The sequence below is a fragment of the Pleurodeles waltl genome, chromosome 3_1, assembly GCF_031143425.1.
Source record: "Pleurodeles waltl isolate 20211129_DDA chromosome 3_1, aPleWal1.hap1.20221129, whole genome shotgun sequence".
Classification (NCBI taxonomy): Eukaryota; Metazoa; Chordata; class Amphibia; order Caudata; family Salamandridae; genus Pleurodeles; species Pleurodeles waltl.
The window spans coordinates 574,734,001-574,752,357 of record NC_090440.1 but is presented as its reverse complement, the minus strand read 5'-3'; the positions used below and the strand labels follow the sequence as shown (position 1 = coordinate 574,752,357).

General features: G+C 45.2%; 1 protein-coding gene across 5 annotated transcripts in view; it reads right to left on the bottom strand.

Annotated features, from left to right (window-relative positions):
* OSBPL5 (oxysterol binding protein like 5) overlaps positions 1 to 18,357 on the bottom strand; it is a 1,002,849-nt gene that overhangs the window by 180,574 nt on the left and 803,918 nt on the right. For all 5 annotated transcript variants that reach the window (XM_069223010.1, XM_069223008.1, XM_069223007.1 and 2 more), the window contains one exon: positions 3,145 to 3,243. In XM_069223010.1, coding sequence (XP_069079111.1) covers positions 3,145 to 3,243 — 99 coding nt within the window. The remainder of the gene's footprint in view (positions 1 to 3,144; positions 3,244 to 18,357) is intronic.

The window sequence follows — 18,357 nt, the reverse complement described above, 5'->3', positions numbered from 1 at the left end:
ATCATTCCCTGCTCTGATGACGTGGGCGTGCCAACATCATCAGATCGGCAAGAGGGGGGGTCAGGGGTGGCGGCGGAAGGTATTCCATTGCCATGCCCGGTGGGGGCCTGTGGGTGAGTGGCCCATGGGGGAGCACCATTTCTTTCCCCATGGGTTGGTCCCAGGACGTAATGATTACGTCCTTGGCACAGCAGCACTGCAGCTGAGGACGTAACCATTATGCCCTGGGCACAGAAGGGGTTACAGAATATTATGTTAGAGATATTTGACGTTTGCCACAACTATAGAAGTTAACACTTTGAGTATGTATTATGTTTTTTAAATTGTAATGTTGTTAACTAAGAAATCAAGATATTTGTTTTTTCCAGCACCACATTCATTTTTTAAAAGCCAGTCACGTTTTTAAGTAACGTCTTAATTATAAGTAGCTTTATACCCTGCCCTGCCACTACACCACCACCATTCTACACCACCACCATTCTAGTGATGGGCCAGGGTATAAATAGCTTGAGTACATGTTAAAGGTTCAGAACCTACTAGCTAACCATGGTAATGCAACTGTTAGCCCTTGCATTTAAAACCATTATTTTCCAAACCCTTTTCTTGATGTTCTCATCTTAATCTAATGAGTCAAAGCTCACTGTGGGAATTCACACTGAGTACACAGGCTTGCATAGATAAGAAATCTTATGGATGTAAAATATATACTGTGGGGTTTATTTACAAGCCCCTGTGCGCCACCAACATTTCACGTTTAGTGACGGTCCAGCGGTGCACACTGCAAGGCCATATCTACAAGGCCACGTAAAGCTTTTCGTGGCCTTGTAGATATGGACTGAGGCAACGCAGCGAAAGTCATGGCGTTACAATGGGTGTTCACACATAACACCCATTAAATTTGACACGTTCCCAGATTCATGAAGTTTTGGAAACCTGAGAATGCGTCAAAAGCGGACGCCTCCCAGGGGAGGCGTAAGGGAGATGCAACAAGGAGTAATACCTTTATTTCTCCTCATTTCTGCAGCACACATCGAAAGAGGAGAATGCCTCTCAAGATTGTTTCAGTGCAGGAAGGTGTCCCTCCCTGCACAAAATCAATAACCCCTGCAATGCTGACACCTTTGCGCCATGTTGAAGGGTGTCTGCCTTGGCGCATAGCAGCCCATTGTACAGCAGCTCAGGGGAAAAGGACAGGAATGCTCTATATCTTATAGATACAGTTCATTCCTGCCCTTTTATTTTCACGCAGTGCAGCCTAAACTTTGTAAATGAATCTTCAAAAGAGTGTTAGGATTTCTTCCATAAAGCACCAACATTAAAGGAGTCAGGTTCTAGGGCCTTGATGCAGATAGGGTTTCTGTGGTCAAGAAAACTGAGGTGTTCAAGATTCAGGCTAGGTAACCACAAAAAAAAGTTACAATGTACTAATGGAACATTATGAGCTGTAAATCTAATCGTCAGTGGCAATGTACACTGTGACTTTTTCCAGTTTGCAAGGAAAGTGGTTGTGCGAAAGTGGTGTCTTTCCATGTGAATTACAATGAAATGTAACAGTGGTTTGGGTTTGAAACTGTAGCACATAAATATTTTAGGTTGCATCATAGATGCTGCACAAAAATTGCATTTTCAATGCGACCTAAGAATGGTACACATGGCCTAGTTGGAGGAGGTGTAAGGCCTTGAAATTTACCTACTGGCATGTATGCATGTATAGGTTATTGTGGAGTCTGAACCCAGCTACAGAGCAACAAAGTGCTGCACACATGCAAGAGCCCACTGATCCATTTCAGGATTGTTTACAAATGGTTAGAAAGTTATGTGTTAGTTCCTGTGTTGAGCAATGTAGTCTTCTCTGAAAAGGTGAGTCTTTAGATTCTTCCTAGCTTGCTGGAGATTAGGGTCATTCTGATGTTGTTGTGGTGTTGTCCCCTTCCAGTACAAAACCATTGCTTTCTAGAAAACACAAACTAGTACTATGAAGTAAGGTTGTGTGCTTTGGCGCATGGGAGCGAAAAGTGTGCCAGTGCTGGATTACAGACAAAATGCACCATATTGTAGTAGATATTGCCCTTTATTCTTTCTCTGTTTGATGCAAGTCAGCACAGCAGCTTTTGTTTCTGTGCTGCCTTGTGTCAAATATTAGTAATTCTGGGCCGACTTGAAATGTAAAATCTCTAGGTTAGAACGTTTCAATAACAATGAAATATTTTCAGCAAAAATAAAACAATGAGAACTATTTTATCCTGAAACTACACCCATAAATTCCTGCAACTGGAATAAAAATACTCACTGTAAAATTGATATCCGATTCTATTTGGTAAGCGTAAACACATAAGGTCTTTCAGAGCTTGAGTAACTGTTAAGTTTGACACCTTTCATGAGCATGCCATTTTTGGCTTTCTCCTGAGTTTTGGCTGTCTTATTCCTCTTCTTTTGGTAGAACAAGAGGACCGATCTAGTCCTGGTTGTTTGTCCCAACCTTTTGTGGAGTTTTCTAGCTGTGGTCACTATATGGTTTCTGAAACATGCTAGACAAAGAGTAGTTATTAATCCATATTTGTCCAACGCTCTAAAAAATTGCACCCCTTTGACAATTGATGTGATTCTTGCTTATGATTCGGAATACAATATATTCTCCAATTACAGTGAAGGTAAAATCATCAAGGCAAAGGAATACAGTTTTGGCTGGGTAATATATTACTGTTAGTAAACTTGGTCAGATGGTTTAAGGCATCAACGTATGGTAACTGTGCTTGTGTATTTAAAGCATTGCATGTCTGCCACCTCCAGGCCACCAAACAGCAATGGTGAGTGAACCAAAACCTATGCTCATCTACTCATCCGATAGAAATACTGCAGTTCAATAGGTCTGTCACTGGTTAGAGAGGATACTCTCCATATCTCGAGTCAACTTTGAATTATCTTCCTCCTACTAAAACCAAAGCAGACACTCTTCCTTACTTTAAGGATATATCTTCATGGTAGCTCAGCCCGAATACCACACTATCACCCAGGCCCATTCACAGCAATCATAAAGCACATGTACAGTTTCAGCTTCCAATACTGTACAAACCATCCCAAAGTGTGTTTCAATAAGGCATACAATTTAGTTACAAAAACTACAACTTATTTAATTTATGTTACCTGTTCTGCAATATAAAATGTGTGACTGTGAGTCTGAGGGTGAAACCAGCAGCAGCGAAACGTCTCTCCAAGAATAGGATTGTACGGTTTTTTCAGCCCCTGAAGAACAAATACATTTTGTTAATTACATTTTGGGTTTTATAGAAGAAAATTCCAATACAGAAAAATCCACACAATAAGAATATTCAGTTCAGAGGCTGCTTGAAATGCCTGATAGAATTTGGGTATCAATGATCAACCTAACATTTATGGTAAGCATTGTATTTTATCCTTCTATTTAAGCAGTGGTAACCTGCAGCATAATCATAGAACACTTTACACATACATGCTACCTACTCTTGTCCAGATAAAGTGAAAGCAGATCTGGTAAACACCAACTCTTTAACCCACCAATGGAGGTACATTACACAGAGATATACACAGTCTTTCACTGATGCTGCAAAGCCCTTACATAGCCCCAATTTTAGGCTGAGCTTTTGAGACCTGTTGTATATACTTTGTATATACTTCTTTGTGGGCTTACAGCCCACCCATTACTTTTCATTTATTTGTTTCAGTGTCCTTTAAAAATCCTTGCTTGTTAGTGGTCAGTCCTTCCTCTTTGTCCCTCCTTTTTGTCTTTTATTTCCTTCCATGGAGCAGGGACCAAGTACTGTATCTTTACGCTTTGGCTGTTTAGCTGTTCCCTTAGGGGAGTATTTTTTATTTATTTCCTGCTCATGTTACACTGTTGGTGCATGTTCAGCTTCAGGCTTGTAGCTGCTTGCATTTTATTGAGGCATTCATCCCTCCCTCCTCCTTCCATGTTGCTAACATTCTTTTGCATTCATCTCACGGTTGTCCTCATCTCCCTGCGGCTCCTGGAACATCTGCTTCCCCATTGAACACTAGCATAAGGCAGCTCCCAGGCTCGGCTTGGAATGGAGAGCGATTTGCATTAATTGTTGCGGCTTTAACTCTGCTCCCTATAATTTACTTGTTAACCATAGCTGGAAAAGACCAGCTGTTGTGCTCCAATTGGAGCTGCTGAGACAGGGGTGCTCTGCTGCTAGGCTCATCGATCCCACTCCGTGAAGAGTAGGGACCCTGGGAGCCTGGGGGAGTCTAGCTGAACAAACACCATGTATGTGGGCAACGAGTTAATATTCAATTGTTTAGGGTAATCTGCAAATGTAAAGGACGAGCCTGTACTGGCTTTAATTGGTTGAATCTCTGGAAGGTTTGTGATGAGAAAGATTTATTCTTTTTCAGAGGTAGTGCAAAGATTTAAAAACTGAGCTACGAAGTGCATGATTTCAATTGAAATTGTATTTATATAGTGCTTACTATCCCTGACTAGGTTTTGAAGGGACAGCTGGCACAAACACCGTGTGAGCCGTAACAAGGCTGGAGTCCAGCTGTGCTGGAACACAGGGCTCAGACAGGGAGGCTGTGGCCTCAACTTTAGTTGAATACGATAGGAAAGACCCAGGCATATGCTAGTTTTGAAAGCATATTGTAGATTTCAGCCTCATTTTGGCAAATATTATAGCAGATTTTTATGGATGCCTTAATGTACTTTACAACTGTCACATGGGGTCTGTGCTTGTTTTTGGCTTAGGAGTCATGCTATACTTCCAGTAGTAATCATTTATATCTTTACTTGTGACAACTTTTGTTTGTGCCTAACTGTATTTTCTTTCTCCTGCAAAATATTTCACACTTCTGTGGCATATAGTTGGTACATCACATCTCCAAGTTTACCTTGCCGGAGCTGTCGCACATTAACTTATACCTTTTTTTATTCAACGCTCAACTGTAGATGTATACACTTGAGCACTAACTGGAGGTTTGGACAATCCACTCACATACTCCACTAAGGCAGCAACACTAGGGCTACTAAAATGCTGTCTTTAATCAAATGTTTCAGCTGAAGTGTAATGCAGTGAGTTTCCTGTGTTGTGATACCGAAGCTCGGTACACAGCTAAATAATCCTTTCTGGCAGGGTATTTAATGTCTGAAAGAAATGCAAATGTGTGCAATAAGTTAATCTGCAAATGGTTAGGGTAATCTACAAATGTAAAGGATGAAGTCCATACTGGCTTTAATTAGTCGAATCACTCGAAGCTTTGTGATGACAAAGATTTATTCTGTTTTAGTGGTAGTGCAAAAAGTTAAAAACTGAGCTGTGAAGTGCGTGCTTTCAATTGAAATTGTATTTATATAGCGCTTACTATCCTTGACCAGGGGTTTAAGGGACAGTTATGTAAAGTAATTGCATTATATACAGTCTGGTATTACTTAAATCTATATTTTGGAAGCATCATTTTATCTTAAATCTTTTTGTGCATTTTGTAGCAGTCTATATTATAATGTGTACAATGTAAGTTTTATATAATAACTTACATATTCACACAGGCTCTGACTTCGTAGCACTAAAAATACACAAGTCATTATTCTCCACTGCACCAACCAAGATTTAATTCTATTTACTGAGGCAAGAATGTATCCCTGAATCAGAATGCATGACCAGTGTGTACCCAGGGTAATATGCTGCATGGCTAAACACTTATAAGGTCCCAAAAGCGAGACCTATTGACTATGCCAATGCTTGTCACGAAGGACCCCGCCACCGCCAAGATCAACCTCCACAACGGACTTCACACCATCGCCAACTGGATAGAGGTAAGCTGCCTAAAACTGAACTTAGATAAGACCGAGATCGGCATCCTCGGCTCCAACAAATCAGCATGGGACGACTCCTGGTGGCATGCAACTCTAGGAGCCGCTCCAACTCCCACTAACCACGCATGCAACCTCGGCTTCATACTGGGCTCATCGCTCACAATGACCCAGCAAGTCAACGCCATCTCATCCTCATGTTTCAACACCCTCCGCATTCTTCGCAAGACCTTCAGATGGATCCCCATTGAAACCAGAAGGATGGTCACCCACGCCCTCGTTAGCAGCAGACTGGACTACGGCAACGCACTCTACACGGGAACAATGGCCAAGCTCCAAAGAAAACTTCAGCGAATTCAGAACTCCTCAGCACGACTCATCCTTATCCTCCCTCTCCACGAACACATCTCAGCCCACCTCAGAGAACTCCACTGGCTCCCGGTCACCAAAAGGATCATCTTCAAACTCTTGATCCACGCTCACAAGGCTCTCCACGACGCCGGCCCTGCCTACCTCAATGAGTGTCTCAACTTCCACATCCCGACACGCCAGCTCCGCTCCACCAACCTCTCCCTTGCCACCGTCCCCCACATCCACCGTACCACAACTGGTGGCAGATCTTTCTCCCACCTCGCCGTCAAGACCTGGAACTCCCTCCCCGTCAACCTACGTCTGACCCAGGACCTCCTGACCTTCAGGAATCATCTCAAGACCTGGCTATTCGAGCAGTGGCACCCCCCCAGCGCCTTGAGACCCTATTGGGTGAGTAGCATGCTTAACAAATGATTGATTGATTGATTGTTATGTTAATAGGCACCCAGGAGTTTTATGGCCAATGGCAAGAGACACCATGCAGATATTTGTAGCATTTTCTGTTCATGAAGATCTGTACACAATTAAAATGAACAAGAACAAAGCTTTCTCATCCTCCCCTCCCTTCGTCCCCCAACAGCTTTGTCCACCATACACTACTTTATAAGTACTTTAAAGCGACTGCATTGTTCAACGTGAAATAATGTTATTTACTACATTTCCCCGGGGGGTAAATTTCTTTACATTCTTGAGTCTTGCGGTGGTCTCAGTTTTATCTCCCACCTCCTAGATCCTCTCGTTAGCAGGCTGTGAGACACTCCAGTGCAAAGCATGCATTCTCAATCTTTAAGAAGTAATTTAAAATGGGGCTTCATATTTGTATGAATTTAGCTTCCAAACCAATCAGGTTGTGTGAGTTTTCCTCTCACTAATAATAGGCAGTGTCTATTGATTCAAAGAGCAATACCAAAGTAACTGTCTTTTTCTATGAAAGGCTATGATCATTTTTGCTTCACATCACATTCTCCAAATGAGGGTCCCTCATTCCTAGCAGAATTGTTCCTGAGTCATATTGTATGAGAAAAACCAGAATAATTTAAAAACGTCCAGGCACCTCCTTCCAAAATATTTTAATCAATTCAGCCAGATGTGTATGAATGTTCCTACTTACAATTTGTTCTGTACCACTTGTGCTTAATCTTGTAGGCAGAATCCATATGAGAGATGTTTTTATATACTCGTGGTATTGTGGAACAGATAATTACTCATTCATTTTTATCCTGGAGAGTTTTTGGAGAAGCTACCCATTTTCTTGGGTACACCTATTTAGTTTTAAGGATGACATGTCTGAGGAATACCATACAGCCTCAAGGTAACACCAGAGGAACAAACATATTGTCAAATATATAGTTCAAATGATGTGAAGGGTCTAGCTGCCACATCTCTGTTTATTTTTTCAGGCCCCAAATGCCATATTCTGTCATTCAAAAGTGAATTTTACATTCCTCAAATCACATGATTTAGCCAGCTGCATGGTTTAAATCTATTGTATTGTTTTGAATAAAGGAGGAGCATTACAAAACAACCAGCCCACATCCAGAGGCTGGTGAGGTACAATTTGGATTACAATTAGGTAATGGGGAGGAACGGCAGCATAGGACAAGGAATGCCATAAAGGGGAGGGAAAAAGCAGTAGAGGGGAAGAACAAGGGAATATTTGACAAGTCATCATGTTGTGCAAGGCAGATCATACAGGGTATAAGAAAAAGCGTCATTTAATTCACTACTGCCTCTCTGGGGTGTTGCCTGCATGAGCCTGTATCCGGCGGAGGACTTGTAAGTAAGCTGTACATGAAAGCTTGGTAAATTGCTTGGAAACAAATTTGATACGCGGGTCCCCACATTTTGTCAAGTTGCGACAATCTATGTTCTACCGCCGCTGTTAACTTCTCCCTGCCTATCAGGCTCCAATGTCTGTGCAGCCAGTCCAGACATGACGGGATGCTATCAGAACCCCACTTGGACAATATAGCCTGCTTCGCTGCACAAAGAGCTAAAGTAATAGCACGTCCCTTGGCGGACCGCAAAGGGTAAGTCAATGCCATGGGTAGTCTCAAATAAGCAGGAAACCTGGGCATATCCATATTGTACATCTTCCCTATGTCAGCCAAAACTTTGGCCCAGTATTGTTGAAGTTTGGGGCAAAGCCAAAGGATGTGCGTCAGTGTGTCTGGCTGACTGCATTGCTACCAACAATCAACCCCCCACCAAAGTCGGTTTCCACGTAATTGTTCTGGCAGGGGTCTAAAACCAATAGTGTACAATTTTTGAGTAAAGTTTCATTGCCTGAGACGCTAGTAGCAGATGTATGCCCTCAATGTACAATATCTTTCCACTCCCTGGGGGTGAAGGTGCGTTCACACTTTAGTTCCCATCTGTGCTGCGCCAGGAATTTGGTGGAGGCCAATAGGGCGTTAAGGAAGGTAGATATATATGGGACAGGGGTAAGAAGCCACAGTTCAAAAGTAGTGAGTGTGCGGCTAGCGCGGGGTTTTATAAGGGGTTGTGTATCATAGTGTTTGATTACAATATATTGGCAGTGTGCGCTTCGGGGGAAGCCATAAGTGTCTTGAACTTGGTCAAAGTCCATTATGCCATTGGTGCCAAATAATTCACCTATTCGTTTGCAGTTGGTTTCTTGCCAGATCAAAAATGTAATCCCGTCCAGGGCGGGGGGGAAGTAGGGGTTCTCAAGGTTTGGTGTTTGTGGTGAAATGCGAGTAGAGAGTTTCTGGATCATTTGTACCTTATCCCACACTCCCACTGTTGTCCTAACTATAGGTGAGACACATACCTCGGGTAGGCACTGCAGTTTGAGTAGCCAGGGTATCTTCCATATATGGATCCCAGCTGTCGCCTGATCAATAAAACACCAGTGCTTCTCAGACATTGATCGAGTAGGGCTGCTTGATAATAGCGGATCAAGTGGGGAATGCCCAAACCTCCCTCCGTCATAGATAAATATCCCTGCTTCTTAGCCATTCAGGCTTTTTTCCTTGCCCAAATGTACCCTACAATCAGACGCTGGATTTTAACAAGTATCTGGGATGTGGGTTGCAATGGCAACATTTGCATTATGTATAAAATTCTAGGTAACAGAGTTATTTTGAGTGCAGCCAGTCATCCCAGCCAGGAGAGGAAATGCCCTTGCCAAGTATGTAGGTCTTATCTGGCCGCTGAGAGGACCCTAGCATAGTTGCGTTTTACTGTGCGTTCTAAGGTGTGGTATATTTGTAAGCCTAGGTTGGTGACCCACTGGGAGGCCCAGGCAAATGGAAAGAGATAGTCTAGTCAGGTTGGTCAGCAGGGGGGAGAGTGAGGTTAAGAGCCTGCGATTTTTGCAGATTAACTTTAAATCCTGAGGCACTCCCAAAGGTCTGTAGTTCTTGCATCGGGGGAGGGTGGGAATGTAAAGGATTTCAACAAGACTATTATGACGTCATCGGCACAGAGAGAGATGGTTTATGCTCCTTGACTCCCATATGAAGCCCAGCCACCTAAGGATGTCAGCACACTCTCTCGGCAAAGGGCTCCATATAAAGCACAAAAAGGAGTTGTGACGGGGGCAAACCTGCTGGGAACCACACCCTATAGAAAAAGATTGCAACAGTCTTCCATTAGCCCTGATTCTAGCAGTGAGGTTAGTGTAACTGCATGATATCCAGTGCCGAAATATGGATCCAGTGCCGACCTTGTCCAACACTAATTGGAGATAGGGCCAATGGACTTGGTCAAAAGCTTTTTCTGTGTCAAGCAAGAGGCGAAGAGCAGGAATGTAGATTGGTGAATTTTATTGATCAAGTGACAGAGGCGCTTGGTATTATCACTACAGTTTCATTCGGGAATAAACCCGGCCTGATCCGGGTCTATCAGACCCTGCATATAAGGGGCAAGACGTGCTGCCAGTAGCAAGGCAATGGGATAATAAAAGGCACAGAACACCGGATCTTTTCTGGGCTTGGTAAGTACTGTAATAATCGCCTCCCTCATGGTGCCTATCAGAGATCCGGACCTGATAAGAGAATTATAAAGATGAGCCAGTATAGGGGCCAAGGTGGTCATGAATAATTGGTAAAAGTCCGAAGTATAGCCGTCCTGGCCAGGTCTCATGCCTGGTTGCAGATGAGCTATAGCTTTCATCACTTCATCAGGGTGCATATCCCTTTCTAAGTGTACCACATCACCAGCTGGAATGTGCTCCATGGGTGTCTGGGCCAAATATATGACTGCATCTTCTGGTACCAGCTTCCCAGCTGAATAAAGAGCTGTATAGAGCTGCTCAAATTCCTGTAATATTTGTGCATCTTGATACACCCTCCGCCGTGCACCCTTGATCTATGCTATGCTCTGTTGGCGTACTTGTGCTGGTGCTGGTGCTGGTGCTAATAAGGACCCCGCCTTACTGCCTCCTGCATACAATTTTTGTTTAGTGTGCAATAGGGTGTATTCTACCTTGTCAATGTCTAGGGCATTGAGCTCTTTGCGGACCTGTGTCAGTTGATGCCGCACTTTATGGGAGCCAGACTGTCTCTAGTTCCTTTAACCCGCCCTTCCAACTGAATTTGCTTATTGTTCCTATCCTTATATAATTTGGCTGCGGGGCAACAATATGTCCTCATACTCCGGCTTTCAGTGTGTCCAACAGCAGCGTGATGGGGTGCCTGGTATATCATTGGTGTCAAAGAGGGATCTGATGGTGTTAGTGATCTCTGTAATAGTGGATTAATAACTGAGTAGTTTATGGTTAAGACACTAGGTGGAAACCTGGGGTGCACTGTCAGTTACTCGCATTGTAATGGAGATGGGTGCGTGGTCAGACAGTGCGGCCACCCCTATGTCTTTTGTTGTGGCAGTTGCAGTGAAAGGGGGTATGTGAGAAAAAACTCTATTCTGGCATCCATGTGGTGGGTTGCGGAGAAGAATGTGTAGTCCTTGTTGTTGGGTGATGTAGGCGCCACACGTCCACTACACTTATATCCCGTAGCCACTGCTGACTAGGTGTGAAAAAGGCCCCTGTCTGACCCACCCTCTGTGTTGACCTTTCTAGCATGGCAATTGGAACCTGAAAAAGTCCCTCCAGAGCAGTGTGTCTGCATTGGGAGTCATCATCACCCATCCCATGATGTCATTTGGGGTATCAAAAGTAGCTATTGTGAACATGTATGTGTTGAATGCAATACAAAGTGCTAAAAGCCTCCCTGCTATCTTTGCCAGCTTCTGAGTGTCCTGACCCAGGAGGTGCATGGCCAGCAGAACCACTACTTCAAAGGTGATGGCATTTTGGTCACGCACAGCTGCCCTGATGATGTCTTTTTTTCTGTATGAGCGTAAACAAGTCAAGATGTCCTGTGGCATACCCGGTGAGTTCATGGGGCGATGACCCTGTGAGTACGGTTCAGCACAATATCCTTGTCTAAACAGGCAAAGGACATATTTGTCTAGTTTTCCAGAATCGGCTTGTAATGGAAGTCCCTTGATGTGAATATTGGGGCGTTGCAACCAATTTTCAAGGTCTTCCAGCCTGTACTTCAGCTCCTTGTTATGGTCCCCCAGTTTCAAGAGCTCCCATCTGTGTCCATTGAGTTCCTCTTCCTTGGAGTCATTGGTTTGTTCCAATGTGACCACCCTTTATCCCAGGTCTTCCACGTCTCTCTCGATGTCCTTAATGTCCATCGCCATGTCCTACTTAAGGGCCACAATGTCCTCCCTCAGTGCACCAAAGAAGGGGTGGTTGACCAGGGCCCCATCACTGGATAGGTCTGCAGCCTTCTTAGTTGGTCACGCACTGGCTACAGGTGAGCCCTCCAGGGACTGGTCATGCTTTTTGGAAGGGGAAGGCTTACTGAACAAGTCTTTGATGTTGGAGTCGTTTTTACTGTGGTTAGCTACCATGGCAATAGGTGTGATGTGGACATGGGGTGGGGGCCAGGCACCGGGTGTGGGGCTGCTAGGGGTGTAGAAGTGGAGCTCGATGCAACTCCAGCCACCTCAGTGTAGCCAAAAGCCTTAGGCGGTAGGCCTCACCCAGAGCAGCTGTGGGTGAGAAGTGTAGCCGTGCCAGTTGCTGGAAAATCTATGGTGTCCTCGCAGGTAGGGGTGCTTTCAGGTCCTGTGGGACCATGGGTGCCCCCTTCAAGTTGAGAGATCAAAGCAAAGGGCCTGCAACACTCACTGGGGAGATTGGCAAGCCCCCCCAAGCATACTCTGTGTCTTCCTGTGAGCAGAAGAGCGCCAGAGCTAAACCTACGCTGTCCGGGCTAGACGTGCTTTAATAGAGATGGTAAGTTGCAGCTGGTGTCCCAAGAGCTCCCGTGTCCATGCCCCACGTGCTGCAGCCCCCCTGCTAATTATAGGAGGTGATGTGCCCAAAGAGCCAGTTGAGGCAAGGTCCGAGGTGCTGGTGGCCTGCTTGGGACGGTCGGGATGGTTCCGGTGCTGCACTCACATACCGAGCAACGGCGCAGCACTGAGCAAAGAGCTAAACAGTGCTTATCAGTACTGTCCGTGGGTCCTTAGAGCTGAGCACTTGTTAGAAAGCTGCCGGGCTCTGCTTATTTGGGCCGTCACTCGTTAGGCCCCACGGTCACTGCCACGTTGCCAGAGTCTGCTCGGTCTGGCAAAGCCATCTTCTGGTGCTGTTGCAGTCGTCCAACATCAAGAGAAATTGCTCTGTGATCCTGGTTGGCTCCACCCTGGTCCGCAATGCTTCTGCTGCTCTGATGCATGGCGCATCCACTATGTTATCAAAGCGGACGGTGGATCTCAGTCCAGGCGCATCTACACAGGAGCCATCTTGGACACACACCCATTAGACAGCTTTAAATGTCTAACTGTAATGTGCAGTTTACTGTTTTAAATTTTTTAAAGATATACTATTTTACAATTAAATTAAAAATATAAATAACTTAAAATTACAAACTATATATTTAAAAATACTAGCAACAATTACACAAACAAAATAAAACAGACAATTAAATATCATTTAAACACATAAAGAAACATAAAAAACAATGTTTCTTCCCTTTATACATCAATATTTCTGTCAACAATATTTTTGCACATGCTACTTCTGTGCCACAATATTAAAAACGCAATATTTCTTTAACTCAATATTTTTGATTCGATATTTTGTCTGAAACACTGTTCCTTGTGATGTGGTCAGGGTTATTCCACATTCACTGGTCCAGAGAATGCTCATTAGTAGGCCCTCCACAAGAATTCCACTTTTACTCTTAGAAATGAGTCAAAAGTGTCTATGGTGCAACAGCACCTCCTGCAGCAAGTCCCCTGGGGCCCAGCCGGTCCAATTCAGGTCTTAACCATTTCTGCACCACAGAAGCGTGCAGCATGTCAGTGGGTCACCTGTCCTTGCAAGCTCAGATCCTGTTTGGCAAGGTCAGGCTGCTCATGGTAAACGTGGCAGCACCAAGTAGGTTCAAGCTCTCTCGCAAGCGGCGCTGCCAGCTTTCTCCAGTGATCAGAGACACTCCCAGTCTGTGCAGACTTGGTAAGTCATTCTTCCCCACACACGGGACGGGGTTGGTCTTCCAGCTCCTTGACCAGAACTCCGTGAGGGTGCAACATCTTCCTTGGCACTCTCCCAGGTACTCAGGGGTCGATAAGGGGCAGACCTCGATATTGAGAACTCGACCCGCTGGTTGCAGCCTCACACTATTCCTGGGCAATGGCCCAAATTCTTTGGCATTTCAGTACCAGCAGCCCCTCCTGGCATTCGGGGTTGCCGACATACCTACAGACACAACACAGACTACTCAGTTGCAATAGCTCACAACACAGCGGCCCGCATGGGGTAGCTGCTAAGGCGTTCACGAGTTATCGTGTTCTGGTCACAAAAATGACTTCTACTGGGGCCTCCTCTGTCATATGAGGTCACTGCAATGAGGCAGTACGGGGTTGGCATCCCCCGCAGAGAGCTCAAAGCATGGGTCAGTCCACAGCAGTCCTTTACTGGCTTACGGGGTTTGCTGAAGCGATCTTGCACAGAGCAACAACCCAATTAGTGCACTGCTGCATCCTGACACCTCACACAGGAAGCCTTCTTGGTAGGGCTCCCCACAGGAGCTCGCTCCCGCCAACATTCTGCTCTTCCTCACAGGGCACACAGATCTTGCCAAGCAGGCAGGTTCTGGTCCTCCTGGGCATGCGGTCTTGGTTTCCCTGGGTAATGTCTCCTCAGCCAGCACAGAACCTAGCAGCTATTGGCCTCCAGTCCTGGCCACAGGCAGAAGTCGTGCAGAGTTTCACCTTCTCACACAGCCCATCTGGCCCCTTGGCTGCTGAAAAATGTTGGGTTCTCAACCTCCCCTTCCTACAGTACATTTCCAGACCCCAAATGTGATTCATGGTCTGAGTCTTTGAAGTTTTATGTTGGGGCTTTGCTTCTTTTGATGTACACACATTTCTTTCTCGTGTTTCCTTTTGAATAGTTTTCTGTCACAGCAGAAAAGACCACAAAGCTGATTGCCCCACAGCACAGGCCATGAGCATGATTAGGGTTCACATTTGGATGTCAACTACAGGGATATGTGCACCAAAAGGTCAATACCGGGCTCCCAGCCCTACTCATTATGATTCCCTTATCAGACCCATCTCCTTCCTCAGATGTGTCCAGGCCCCTTTCTTGTGATCGATCACTGAATCAAAGAACAGCTTTATGAAGTGTAAAGGGGGAATCTGTTTTCTCCCTTTCTCTAGTGTGTCCCACCCAACTCACAGGAATGCAGCAATACACAAATCTGTCTGGGGGGATTCCTTGACACCTCATGTCTTCACACATACTGTTGAGCACTCTTACCTCCATGTATTGTGGCACCACAGACACACATACATTCAACACACACATTCCTTCTGCACTCACTGTTCAATATTGTAGCCTTTCTGTATTGTACAAGGGTGTGCAATTTGCAAACACCCTGACCATGTGCACACTGCACAACACTTCACTTCATGAATTGCACTTTTCGCAAGCACACGTACATCCAGCACAAACTTTCATTGAGCACGCACTGCACAGCACTACATATTCTATTTAATGTATTCCTCACAGGCATACATGCACTCAGTATGTGCACTAGCCATACATACACTGCACAGCACTGCTTAACGCCTGTACTGTACCCTTCCCAGGTAACATACATCCCGTACAGAGTCACTACTCTTGCACTCCACATCTACCTGATGTAGGCCAACGTGAAGTTAAGCACAAGAAACTTGAAAAAGGCGAGTGAGTCTGTAGGTCTAACTCAAGTCACACAAGGTACAAAGGACCTGTTCACTCCTACTGGTCACTACATTGTATGCTGCCACCACTGTGCTTGTGCTGCTTAACTCTTGGTAAAGGCAGTAGCCTTTTACCACTATGAAGGTAGCACTTTGTGCACCCCTCCCAATCCAACAAGACTGCAAACCATGTGACAGGCCTATGTCATGGCGCATATGACAACAAAAATCAGCATTAGGGGTCCAGACAACAATACAGTTGGACACTCAGGGCACAGATACATGTCTTTTGCCATGCATAGGACTTTTCTGTACCAACAGTTGTCTTTCCACTGTTTGATGTCTCAACATACCAAACCAAAATGGCCTTTACCTTACTACTTGTAGTATCATTTCCTGTTTTATGCATTTATGACCAGATGTGGGCATGAGAAGGATACATCTCAACAAATTTAAACCCTAATTTGTCATTGTGTTCATCGTCAATCTGCTATTCATTCTTGCCTTTGATGCTTGTCTTTGTCCATCAGGTTTTTCTCATGGGTTTGGCCTTAAGTAAGCTATATGCTGCTCTCTTTCTCAACCCTGTTTCAGGGTGCTATGATGCATTGCTTATAATCTTTAGTTTTGCTTCTCAGCTGCAATAAAGAGTCATAAGGATTGCCAAGGAGGGGTTTTGCCCTTGTGGTTCTTTCCTCCTAACTCAGATCCTCCTAAAGAAAACATTTAAACATTTCAGGTATATCCTAAATTGATGGTGGTACCATGGCTACTGGGAGGTGTCAAACTCAACAATTGAGAAGCATATGGGAGAAACTATCTTTGCATCCAGTCCATGACACAGTGTTGTGATACTTGTGCTTTGATGTATAAATTTTTGTAAAAGAGAATCATACAGATATCTACAGACAAGTGGTGCGGTGCCGTGACTGTTTTTTACAAAGAAATTTATGCCTTATTGCTCTTTTGTCCATTTGAATCTAGTCGTCGTTTCACACATATGATGTGTGTGTCCATGTGAATTCATCCTAACAGACATTCTGGGGGTCATTATGAACACAGCGGGAATCCCCGCCATGTTCATGCTGACAGTCCGAACACAGACAGCCAGCCCCCTTGAGACCCCGCTGGCTGTATAATCAACATTCCGTGGGGCCGGCGGGCGGAAACAGTGTTTCCGCCAGCCGGCCCAGCAGAATGCTGGGCCTCGACATTGCCGACGGCTCCACATGGACAATGCCACAGTGTAAATCGGGCAGTGACCTGCGCAACGGGGGCTGTGCACGGGGGCCCTTTCACTGCCCATGCCAAGTGGGCCCCGGAGCACCCCTTCCGCCAGCCTTTTGCTGGCAGGTGAAACCGCTAGGGAATGGCTGACGGAACACAGGTTCTTTATCCTGTTGGATGAAGAATTCTGCCATCGTCAGGCTGCCTGGTGGCGGCAGCCTGGCGGTGGTGGAGGGCCGCCTGTGGCAGGTGAAACCGCTAGGGAATGGCTGATGGAACACAGGTTCTTTATCCTGTTGGATGAAGAATTCTGCCATCGTCAGACTGCCTGGTGGCGGCAGCCTGGCGGTGGTGGAGGGCCGCCTGTGGTGGTCCTCCCTGTGTTATGTGGCGGTCGAGACCGCCATGCCGGTGGCGGTAATTTCTGCTGCCGCCGGCATGGCGGTCTCGACCGCCGTGTTCATAATGACCCCCTCTGTATTTGAAGTTTGAGTCATTTAAAGGTTGGCAGATCTGGGAAAGATGACAAAAATGGTGGATGCCTGGTGTACCAAAATGGCACTTCAGTCTCCACAGTTGGAGACAGTGACACTGCAGGGTTTTGGAGGGCAGAGTCTCAGAATGTGAAAACCATTGACCTGCTGGCCCATCAGCCACTGCAACACCAAGTCACAAAGGTGGCGTCCACTGGAGGACAACACCTATTTTCCCATGGTCACCCCAAACTGCTAGCTTTTTGACTCTGAGCTCTGGGACTCTGTTAACCCGGCCCCAGTGTGTGAGCTCTGACCCCTTAAACATGTACTCATTTACTGAATTGCTAGTGGCATATTTAACTTACCTTTAAGTCCCTAGTATGGGTTACACAGTGTACCCAAGGTGTGTAAGTTAAATGTTGCTAGTGGATGGCAGCACCCATTGTGCCATCCTCTACAGTAACAGTTCAAGCACGACTGCACGCCTGACACTGTAGCCTAGCTGTGCAGTTGTTAAACTGCAAATTTGGCCTTTAATAATAACCTACGTTGACAAGCCTAAACCTTCCTTTTACATTTTAATAAGTCACACCTAAGGCAGGGTACATGGTATTCAAAAGTAGAACATTTACAAGTTTAATGTTAAACATGTGTCTTTATATTGAAAAAGCCTTAAAAGCTCTTTTCACTGTAGCAGGGTTAGCTGTGCCATATGAAACCACTGGACTGAAATACTGATTGTATGTTATCGCCAGCTAGGACACAGCTACAAATTTCATTCTTGAACTTTTACATGTCCAATTCAGTGGTGAAGTTGGAATTGTAATTACAAATTTTGGACAGATACTTGTAGAAAGTTCCCTTTTCCTTGCCTATAGTCTCTGGAGGCTCATTTTCATGAGCTCCAACTGTCACCCAAGAGTTGAATAGCCCCCTCAATTAGATGTAAATATTTCTAAGAGCCGAAATAAATGCCTTGAGTGTGGTGATGAGTTCTGTTCCTCTGACAGAATGACCATCTGGGCTGTGCCTTCAAAAAGACCTACACTGTTACAGTAAAATGTGAGCTGATTACTAGTAAGTGCCCTTCATGGTTTCCCGAATCAGGCCCATTCCACTCTCAAGTGGGTAGCACCTGCTCCCAGAACTGGATTCAAGTGACCACAGGTTGCCCATTTCCCTAGTTACACCTCTGGGGTGGGCACACAGGCTTTGCAGAAGGGAGGGTTTCACCAT